Source organism: Mandrillus leucophaeus, unplaced genomic scaffold (genome assembly GCF_000951045.1).
Source record: "Mandrillus leucophaeus isolate KB7577 unplaced genomic scaffold, Mleu.le_1.0 Scaffold22, whole genome shotgun sequence".
Lineage (NCBI taxonomy): Eukaryota > Metazoa > Chordata > Mammalia > Primates > Cercopithecidae > Mandrillus > Mandrillus leucophaeus.
In genome coordinates, this window is record NW_012102254.1 from 4,468,436 (window position 1) to 4,480,070 (window position 11,635).

Sequence of the window (11,635 nt, forward strand, 5' to 3'; positions counted from 1 at the left end):
AGGAACAGGACTCAGGATTGCAGTTTAAATCCTTCCATTCACAATCTTTAAGGAAGAAGAAAAAAAAAGTCTGCCGCTGACTGCAAGAGCTCTATGCCCTGCCCCAATCCCACATATACACATCCCACACTTCAATTGCTAAACATTCTGGGAACATCTCACTGCCACCCACCTCACCCAACTCAGTTTCACCTGCCCCCAATTCCCTTAAGGCTGAGCTCCCAGGGCCAAGACTCAAGAGCCTCAGAGTGAGCAGAGAAAATCCTCGCAGTTAATTTGGCCTCCAGGAAGTGGCCACTGGTGGGCGTTGTGGCCATTCATGAGCACCCAACCACACAAAAAGAAGAACTTTGTCCCCCTTCTTGTCATTTTGAAAGACTGTGAAACTGGAGTCAATTCTCCATCATCACACAGGAAGCTGGGCACTTCCTACTCGGTCAGGACCTTGAATTCATAAAAACTCGGAAAGCCCCAGAAACAAAGACTTCACGGACAAAGTTCCTTGGAACCAGAGTAAGTGGCACTTGTTTTCCTGTCTTATCTGTTACTGTGGAGGGCAGTCTTGTTCAAAGACATGCATGCAGCTAGGGGCTCCTCAAAGGTGAGGGGAGTTCTTTGAGGGCCGGGCAAATGTCTAAGTAGCCCATGGATGCATCTCCAAGGCAATTAATACTGTAGCAATACTGAGAATGATGGATTTATAAAGCTGGGTGCTCAGATGAAATATAGGCTTTTTTTGCTAAAAAGGAAGCTTACTTGAAGGATTGGCTGTTGGTTACTGATTAAGAAAGTCAGTCAGTACTAAGGGACAAAAGGTGTTTTCTGTGGAAACCTATCCAACAAGAAATTGCTTGGGCAGGCGCAGTGGCTCACGCCTGTAATCCCAGCACTTTGGAGGCCGAGGCGGGAGGATCACGAGGTCAAGAGTTGAATCCGGGAGGTGGAGATTGCAGCGAGCTGAGACTATGCCACTGCATTCCAGCCTGGCGACAGAGCAAGAGTCTGTCTAAAGAAAAAAAAAATTACTTGCCAAATCCCTCCATGTAAAGGAAAACCAAACATGGTGTATGAAGAAATTAAAGCAAGAGGGAAATATTAGTTAGAAAAATCTTGGCAGATGCAAGGATGATTTGATACTGAACCTATCTCTTAAGAAGACTAGAACCAAGGATCCTCAAAGTCGGCACTGCTGTCTTTGGAGGAAGTAGGCTTTCACTCACCCAAAGGCAAGGAGCTGGCTAGGTGATCTTGGGGGGCATCTGTTCCGCTCTACTAACAAAGACACAGGTCAGGATTTTGTTCTGAAGATAGAGGGGCATGGTGGCTCCTTACAGGTATCTACTTCATAGGTGATCTTGGTGGGTCCCAGATTTCAAAGAAGAGATGGAAACTCCCAGAAGTTTGCATAGCCTACCACCAGGCTATGTGCCACTCACTGATCCTTTAGTTCCCGCACCGAGCAGTGGGACAGTGCTGGCTGGACTGTTCAGAATGTGGGGCCTGGGCCGTGATGTGCTTGTAAATGTTCAACAACTGACTCTTTTGAAGAAAAGATCCCTGCTTTATAACATTTGTTGATTTTCACGGTATAAATGCTCCCACTGTGGTCAGTTTCAAGCTACCATCATGCTGAATGTGGAGTGGGGAAGAGATGCCCGCGATTGGCATTTATGAACCAGTACAAGCCAGCCAGCACACCATCGGCCTGGGTGTCTTTCGCCACCACCGATTGCTCTATATCTGCTCAGAGACTTCACCAACTCCCAGGCTGGAGGACACTGGCAGTGGAGGGTCCAGGATCCAGGGCTATAGCTGACCACTGTGCAGTGGCCTTGAGGCAGACTTCTGCAATAGAATACAGCAGGGCTAGCAGGTTAGATGGCAACACGGTCCTTTGCTTTCTCTTGTGGGGCTGCACCCCAGATCACCTCCCTTTAGGAACAGCATGCCTTGGAGTGGTTGCCTGGTGCTTAACAAGTTGGGGAAATAACAAATGGGTTGGAGGTAGGGGGAGTACGGAGGTGACTCGGTTTAAAATGCCACCTGACAATGTTGACCCCACTTGCCTTCAACTTTGCCAAACCTTCCCAGAAACTGGACTCATGGGGTCAGCCTCACACTAGCTGCTCTTCATGCTTTCCAAGTTGTTTGCTTATGTCCACTGTTAACCTGCCAGCCCATGGAAAAGTGCTGACTACCAAACTGAACTGTCTGCCCTCATCAGCAATAGCTGTGGTCACAGAAATTAGAAACTGCCAACACAGCTTTGTTAGTGACCGGTAGCCTGACTCTCTCCAGAAAGAAGGCTGATTGGATCTCTCTGGAGATGGAGGAGTGGGCCAGGGGATGGGTTTGATGAAAAATTAAAGCTCCTCACTTCCCACCCTAATAGAGTATCTCCCCTTCCAGTCAGGGTGACCTATACCCTCCATGTGCCTTCATATCCTTTACAATGGCTATTGAAAAAATGTGAATTGTGTAAGCGGGAAACATTCCTTAAGGAGAGTAGAAGGAAGAACACCAGAGACCCAGGTTTAAGATAGAAATTATAAAGTAGGTGCCACTTACTTTACTGATCGGTATTTGAGTCAAATCAATTTAGATTGGTGGCAATAGATTGACAATTTCAAATGTCATTCACATGGAAGGGACCATCATTGTCCACCGTTACCAAGAAAAATCACTTTCTAGATTAACTACAAAGAGATTTGGCAGGGGGGTGGGGGACAGGGTATACCAGCCAGCCAGGGACATCCTGGACATTGGTGCCTGGCATGCACTGGTGGTGACAGGCCTCAGGGAAGGGCTCCTGCAGGGAAGGAGGTCTCTCAGGGAAGGTCCCCAAGAAAAGTGCCCTGGCCTGGCCCTTGCCAGGCGGTGGTAGTGGGGATGATGGTGGCACTTTTCTCATACATTACTTCACAGCAGCCCTACAAGATAAGAGTTGCTTTCCCACATTACAGATGAGGAATGAAGCTCAGAGAGGTAAAATAATTTATCCAAGGTCACAAAGCTCGTAGGTTACACCAAAGCCGATACTTCATTTGGGGAGGCATCTTTAATAAGCAATTGGACAGGATTCAAAAAGTGTGCCAAAAAAGCAGGGACTAGGAGAAGTCCTACAAAGGCAACCTACGGAGTGATTCTTTTTTGTTTCATTTTTGTTTGCTTTAAGGCATCCCTGGGTAAAAATATCTAAGAGCTTATCTCAGCAGAATTCAGCTAGTCACTGTGTAACATCACCTCATAGCTCCAGATCATTCTGAACTCTTCCTCCCCTGACGCCCAGTTTTCTCTTTTTCTGACCAGGTTATCTCCCTCCTCTCTGCCTGCACTTTCCTCTCCTTTCAGAATGTCTGCAGAGTGACCTTAGACCTAGTGCCACCTAAGCGCTGTGCAATGTGGGTCAGGCTCAGCCCACTCTGGTGCCCTCAGTTTCCTCATCTCCAAAATAATGGGGTTGACCTACTAGGATTTCACTATGGCAACACCACTGGTGTTTGGGGTAGAATGATCTCTGCACTGTAGGACATCCTTGGCCCTGCCTACCAAATGACAGTAGCGTCCCCCAGTTTTGGTGACAACAGCAACAAACGCCAACAACAAATGCCCACACATTTCCAAGTGCCTCAAGGGTACTAGGTCACTCTTGGCTGAGAATCTTTTTAGACCAAAAGCCATGAAGATCTGTTTGTATCTTACTCTGAGCCAGGACCATTTTCTTTCTCAGAGTCCTTTTTTCTTTCACAGAGTCCACAGTGCAAAGTCACCGCTCAGTGACAGTGACAGGAAAGCGTAGTGGTGTCAGGGCTGGGCATAAGAGTGATGCACACCTGGGTTTGAGCTCCAGCTCTGTTCTCACAAGAGGTGTGTCCTTGAATATGTTTCCTAACCACTCTGAACCTCTGTTTCATCACCTCTTAAATGAGAACAATAATGGGACCCCTCCAGGGCTCTTTAACCCTAAGTCCAATGCCTAGCCCATGGGGGTGCTTAGGAAGTGTTGATTATGAATAGTGTGGTAAGGTCTCCCTCTGGCTTTCCACCCACTGAACTTATCTCTTACAAAACTCTTTGCCGAAATGATTGAATCAATGATTTGTACATTCATTTGCTTATTGCTTCCACTCTCTGTTAGACTGCAGTTTCCTAGAAGGCAGAGAGGACCTAGGTTTCTCTAACACTCATTTTCTCCCCAAGGCATGGTACACAGAAGGCACTCAATAAACATGTATTGAGTGGCTGAAGAAATGTCCCCACTCCCTTGTCTTTACTGTCCAGTGCCCACTGCCTTTAATAGCAGAGTAAAGACAATTTTTTTTTTTAACCTGCAGGAGAAGCCGGGATGGAGACTCCAGACACCACAGAGAACTATGACATGATCACAGAGTTTGACTATGGGGATGCAACTCCATGCCACAAGGTGAATGAGAGGGCCATTTTGGCCCAACTGCTGCCCCCTCTGTACTCCTTGGTATTTGTCATTGGCGTGGTTGGAAACCTCCTGGTGGTCCTGGTCCTTGTGCAATACAAGAGGCTCAAAAACATGACCAACATCTACCTCCTGAACCTGGCCATTTCTGACCTGCTCTTCCTGTTCACACTGCCCTTCTTGATCTACTACAAGTCGACGGATGACTGGATTTTCGGTGATGCCATGTGTAAGATCCTCTCTGGGTTTTATTACACAGGCTTGTACAGCGAGATCTTTTTCATCATCCTGCTGACGATTGACAGGTACCTGGCCATCGTCCATGCCGTGTTTGCCTTGAGGGCACGGACCGTCACTTTTGGTGTCATCACCAGCATCATCATTTGGGCCCTGGCCATCTTGGCTTCCTCGCCACTCATGTACTTTTCCAAGACCCAGTGGAACATCGCTCGCCACAGCTGCAACCTTCACTTTCCTTACGAAACCTTTCAACAGTGGAAGCTGTTTCAGGCTCTGAAACTGAACCTCTTTGGGCTGGTGTTGCCTTTGTTGGTCATGATTGTCTGCTACACAGGGATCATAAAGATTCTGCTCAGACGACCGAATGAGAAGAAATCCAAAGCTGTCCGTCTGATTTTTGTCATCATGATCATCTTCTTTCTCTTTTGGACCCCGTACAATTTGACTGAACTTATTTCTGTTTTCCAAGAATTCTTGTTCACTCGTCTTTGTGAGCAGAACAGACAATTGGACCTGGCTATGGAAGTTACGGAGGTGATCGCCAACATGCACTGCTGTGTCAACCCAGTGATTTACGCCTTCGCCGGTGAGAGGTTCCGGAAGTACCTACGGCAGTTGTTCCACAGGCGTGTGGCCGTGCACCTGGTTAAATGGCTCCCCTTCCTCTCCGGGGACAGGCTGGAGAGGGTCAGTTCCACGTCTCCCTCCACAGGGGAGCATGAACTCTCTGCTGGACTCTGACTCAGACTACAGGAGGCCAACCCAGAACCAGCAGGAGTGACCTGCCAGGCACATTGAGCCAGCAGCCTGGCTCTCCCAGCCAGGTTCTGACACTTGGCACAGCATGGAGTCACAGCCACTTGGGATAGAGAGGGAAAGTAATGGTGGCCTGGGGCTTCTAGGGCTTCAGTCTCTTCCATGAACTTCCCTGGTAGAAAGGAGATGAATGAGCAAAACCAAATATTCCAGAGACTGGGACTAAGCGTACCAGAGAGGGGCTTGGACTCAAGCAAGATTTCAGATTTGTGACCATTAGCATTTGTCAACAAAGTCACCCATTTCCCACTATTGCTTGCACAAACCAATTAAACCTAGTAGTGGTGAATGTGGGCTCCATTCAAAGTGAGCTCGTGAGCCATGGGAGACACTGATGCATGAGGAATTTCTGTTCTGCCATCATCCCCCTACCCTCCCACTGCCAAAGATCTTGGAAATAGTGATTTCCACAGTGACTCCACTCTGAGTCCCAGAGCCAATCAGTAGCCAGAATCTGCCTCCCCTCCACTCCCACTGCAGGATTTGGGCCCTTGGAATCCTGGGGAACAAAGAACTAATGATGGAATAATTGAGACCTAATGAGAAATAGAAATGGGGAACTACTGTTGGCAGTGGAACTAAGAAATCCCTTAGGAAAAATTTTTATATCCACTAAAATTAAACAATTCAGGGAGTGGGCTAAGCACGGGCCATATGAATAACATGATGTGCTTCTTAAAATAGCCCTAAAGGAGAGGGACTTATCATTTCCATTTACTCTTCCTTTCTGACTATTTTTCTGAATCTCCCTTCTCTTCAAGTTGGGTCATATATTGGTAGATTCTAACGGCTTTATTGCAGCAATTAGTAACAGGCAAAAGGAACCAGAGTTGGTTTCCCTTCTGTTTGTTCTTCATCTAAGCCTTCTGGTTTTATGGGTCAGAGTTCTGACTGCCACCCTGGACTTGTCAGCAAAAAAAATGACCTGCTGTGTAAGCTGACAGTATTTGTAGCTGATGGGGGTTGGGCGGAAAGTGTCTACTAGGAAGATGCCTGCCCTTGCAGGAGGGTGGGGTGAGATTCTGTGCTGATGTAGGAGTCCGAGAGGGCCCTCAACTCAAAGGAGCTTATTTATCCAAAATGTTCTGGATGCGTCATCTCTAACCAAGGACCCCCTATTTATCATGCCTTTGTTCTTTTTTCCCTCAGATGTATATTTCTTTAAAAATCATTTTCCTAATAACAAAACTTATTTCTAAAACAGCTTAAAAATACAAAGAAAAAGTCCCAAACACTGACATTACCTACACTTCCACTATCCAAAGACAAAATTGCCCACTATGCACTTTTGGGTGTATTTTCTTTTAGTTTGTTTTTTGTTCAGTGCATATTTATGATAATAACAAAGATGGACTTCAATTGTACCCACTGCTCCGTTGTTGGTTTTAATTAGCAGCAAGTTGTGATCACTTTCCCAGGTCAATAAATCATTTCAAATCATGGTTTTTGGTGCCTGCACTGAAGTCTATGGCAGGGATGCACCCTAATTTACTCCACTCATTTCCACGCTATTGCTTGCACAAATCAATTTAACACAGCAGTGATGACTGTGGGCTCCATTCAAAGCAAGCTCTTGAGCCATGAGAGACACTGATGCATGAGGAATGTCTGTTCTTGCAGGGTGCTCAGCTCAGTGAGCCAGACAGACACAGGGATGCCAACAGGGCCCAGGCAGCATGGCAGGGGGTTGGGGGGGACTACAGAGGTCAGGGTGCCAAGGCAGTAAAAAGGAAGAAGGAATCATCAGTCAGAAGGCACCCTAAGCTGACGGGTGTCCCACCTTACAACACAGTAACACCATTGAACTGACTTTCCTCCTTTGTGGACACTAGAGCTGCACTCTTACCAAACCACCCACTCCCTTTAGTGGGAATTATGTTCACATGTGGTCTCTGTACAAAGAAGCTGGTGTCATGATGGTCTCGAAAACTTTTGTCTGGGATAGAGGAGGTCATGCTACCTGGGCTTACACCCCCACACAGAAAATATAGACAAATACAGGCTATGGGGTCCAGGTGGATGTCAGTTTTCCAGTTGTAAACCCACCAGCTCTCTCAGCGTGTAGAAAGGAGGCTTAACTGAATTAAGACATATTTGTCTACTGCTTTAGTAAAATAAAACTGCATCAGAAAACATTTAGTCCACAGTGAAATCATAATGTGGAATATTTCACAAGATCCTCCAGTTCCATTTTGAAGTAATACTTGTTTTTCCCCTTATTACAAAGGGAATTTCTAGTTGTAGAAAACTGGAAATAGCTAAAAAACACAAATGAGAAAAATGAAAGCAACTGCAATTCTCCTCCCCAAATATAACCTCCCTTATACTACTGTTTTAGTACATTTCCTTCTAGTACTGTTTTCTAAATGCACACACATACATAGACAATCACACTTAATATTTTGTGTGCCTGTAACCTCATTAATGTTTGACACATAGTAAGCACTAAGTAAATGCTGGCTAAGTGAAGCTCAATTTCTGAGCTCCAATTTCCTTATCTATAAAGTGAAGAGGAGCCTGGTATCTACCTCATGCTGTTCTGAGGATTAAATAACATAAAGTTAGGGAAATTGGGCAGTATTCCTCCAACATTATCCAATAAGACTCCTGCCAGCACCTTTCCTTGGTCACTCAAGACATTCCAGCTCCTCCTGACTGCCTCCCCCACCCCTCCCATGCCCTGGTCCTGTGCTAATGGGGTGCAGCCCCAGACTCATCGCTCTTGTTGTCCCCATTGCTTTTTCGATTTCATCCTTACAGAAAGACTGCCAGAAGAGCACAAAGAACTCCCTTCTCTCCTATCCAGACTCACCAGTTGTCAGCATTTTCCCATGTTTGCGTTAAATTCATCATTCTCTAGATGATAGATTAGATACATACACGCACACGTATCTAGATCTAGATGCTAGATATAGATAAATAGACAGACAATGCTATTTTTTTTCTCCACAATCATTTGAGAGCAAGTTGCAAATACAATGCCTCATTATCATCATTACCCTCAGAATGTTTTTACTACCAACAAGGATATTCTCCCACATAACCGAAACAGGAAACTGGTACGGACACAATATCACCATATTATCCTGTACCCCTGTTTCCAGTTTTGCCCACTTTGCCAATAATGTCCTCTATAATCCCAGGGTCCAGAAACGCTTATTTTACTCAGTTGTCTGCTCCTCTAGTCTCCTTCAAGAGCAGTTTCTCAGGCTTTTCTTGTCTTTCAAGACTTCAGCATTTAAGAGCAACACTACAGTTACCTGATAGACAATGATTCCTCAATTTGACTGACTGATGTTTCCTTAGTTCCAGGTTATGAAACTAGGGCAGAAATCTCACAGAATGGTTGCTGTGTTCTCAGTGCATAATATCAGAACACACCTGATGCCAATCTTCCCCATAACTGGTGATGTTAAACTTGATCAGTTTCTTAAGAAGGTGTCTACCAGTTTTCGCCACTGTAAAGCATTTTGTACTTATTACTTAATAAGTGAGAATTATTAGTTCACTTCCTTCTGAAAAGTGAGAGCTTCTCTTCTCCTCCTCTTATTTATTATTTGTATCAGCAGGATCTCATGGAGTTCTTTTTAATTCAGTGGAATATAGTTTAATGTTGTCTTTATTTTGATGCACAAATTGCCCCAAATTTATCTAATGGGAGCTGGATCCTATGTCCTTTTGTTCTGTCTCCATTGTACTTTGAGCAATCCCTCCCTCTTTGGCAAAGAGGTTCCACATCTGTCTTGTATTTTCCCTGCCCCGGTTAAGGGAGGAGACCACCCCTTATATCGTCTTATGCCCAATTTCTGCCTCCAAAGAAAGAAGAAGTAAAAACTAAAAGGCAGAAATGAAATCCACAGGCAGACAGCCCAGCACCGCACCCTGGGCCTGGTAGTTAAAGATCGACCCCTGACCTAACTGGTTGTTATCTATAGATTACAGACATTGTATAGAAATGCACTGTGAAAATCCCTATCTTGTTTTGTTCCAATCTAATTACTGGTTCTTGCAGTCCCCAGTCACGTACCCCCTGCTTGCTCAATCAATCACGACCCTCTCACATGCACCCCCTTAGAGTTGTGAGCCCTTAAAAGGGACAGGAATTGCTTACTCAAGGGGCTCGGCTCTTGAGTCAGAAGTCTTGCTGATGCACCTGGCCGGATAAACCCCTTCCTTCTTTATTTCGGTGTCTGAGGAGTTTTGTCTGAGGCTTGTCCTGCTACATCGTCACAGAAAGACACATCTCCAAGCAGACTGTCTTTCTGTAGTGGAAACTAATATTTAGAAACCAAGATTTGAGAGCTAGATGTGCTCATTGTTAGTGGAGTACTATTGTTTTTGGGTATTCTCTGTGGGCAGAGCTAGGAAAAATATGTATGTATGCATAAATACAGTAACACACACACATACACACACAAGCATATCTATCTATCTAATCTATCGCATGTAAAGTCATGCATTCACACCAATACCTTCAATGACAATCTTACATAGCATTGTTCTTTCTAGTTTTCTACTTTTTTTTTTTTTTGACATGGAGTCTCACTCTGTTGTCCAGGCAGAAGTGCAATGGTGCCATCTCAGTTCACTACAACCTCCGCCTCCCGGATCAAGCAATTCTCCTGCCTCCGCCTCCCATGTAGCTGGGATTACAGGCACCTGCCACCATGCCTGGCTAATTTTTGTAGTTTTAATAGATACGGGGTTTCACCATCTTGGCCAGGTTGGTTTTGAACTCCTGACCTCATGATCCACTCTCCTTGGTCTCCCAAAGTGCTGGGATTACAGGCATGAGCCACCATGCCCGGCCTCTTCTATCTTTTCATAGTTGAAACTGGCTTCTCTTGCAACAAGAAACCTGGTTCTCATTGCTGTCAATGTATTCTTTTTACATAATCCTTTAGTGAGTAATCACAGTTCTTCTGAATAGGCCAGCCTAATGCCTAACTGCTGCCAATGATGACAGACTCTACACCAGTTGAGTACCCCTCAGTCCTTTGGCTCAGGCTCCAGCATATGAACTGCTCTACACAGTCTTGGCACCAGGGTGAGGATGAGACCTTTTACCTTCTTAAATTTTTCATTTCTTCCTTTTAAAAAAATCCACATATCCCCGATCTGCTTCCCACCCCAACATCATAGGCACAATTTAAAGATTTTATTGACCTTTTCAAAGAAACAGCTTTTGTTTCATTGATTTCTTTTCTGGTCTTTCTTATCTCTTTTCTTCTGCTTACTTTGGGTTCATTTGATTTTGTTTTATTTTGGTTTTGTCTAGTTTATTAAAGTAGAAGCAGCTATGATCATTTATTTAAACCTTTCTCCTTTTCCAGTATCAGCACCTAGAGCTATAAATGTTCCTCTAAAGACTGCTTTTGCTGCATTCAACAAACTTTATATATTATCTTTTTATCTCATTCAGTTCAAAATAATTTTTAATATCCTTTTATATTTATTTGCCTATATGTTATTTAAAAGTTTGTCTGCTTCCAAAGATTTGTGGATTTTTCAGATATATTTGTTATTAATTTCTAATGTAATTCTGCTGTGACTTACATGATTTGAATAATTCTAAATGTACTGAGGTTCCTTTTATGGCTCAGAGAATGAGCTATATTAGTAAATGCTCTGTGTGTATGTAGTCTAGATTGGTTAATGTTCCATGAGCACTTGAAAAGACTATGTGTCTTGCATTATAATGTTTAATAAATGTCAATTGGGACAAGTTGGCCAATAGTGTTGCTCATATCTTCTATTCAATACTAATTTTTTGCCTCATTGTTATATCAGCTAGCTCAATAGAACAATAAGCTACCTTGTTAAAATATTTAATTATGATTATGGATTTGTTTGCATCTTCCTTTATTTCTGTCAGTTTTTTCTTCATATTTGTCCTAACTCTATTATATGAAAGACATATAAGACTGTTCTGTCTTCTCATTGACTCCTTTGTCATTAAGAAATATATCCCTTTATCCCTGGTAATAGTTCTTGTCTAGAAGATTACTTTTTCTGATATTACTACCATTCTAACTTTTTAATGCTTATTCTTAGCATGGTACAGTTGTTCATCCTTTAATGATGAGAATATATTCTGAGAAATGCACTCTTAGATGATTTTGTCATTGTGTGAACATTATAGAGTAT

The 11,635-nt window shown here is 43.9% G+C and overlaps 1 protein-coding gene across 1 annotated transcript; it reads left to right on the plus strand.

Annotated features, from left to right (window-relative positions):
• Nucleotides 1–405: 405 nt before the first annotated feature.
• Nucleotides 406–6,929, plus strand: CCR1 (chemokine (C-C motif) receptor 1). Its single transcript, XM_011981075.1, has 2 exons — nt 406–513; nt 4,335–6,929. Exon 2 carries the CDS (start codon nt 4,346–4,348, stop codon nt 5,411–5,413), a length of 1,068 nt encoding a protein of 355 aa, XP_011836465.1. The 5' UTR covers nt 406–513; nt 4,335–4,345; the 3' UTR covers nt 5,414–6,929.
• Nucleotides 6,930–11,635: the final 4,706 nt, after the last annotated feature.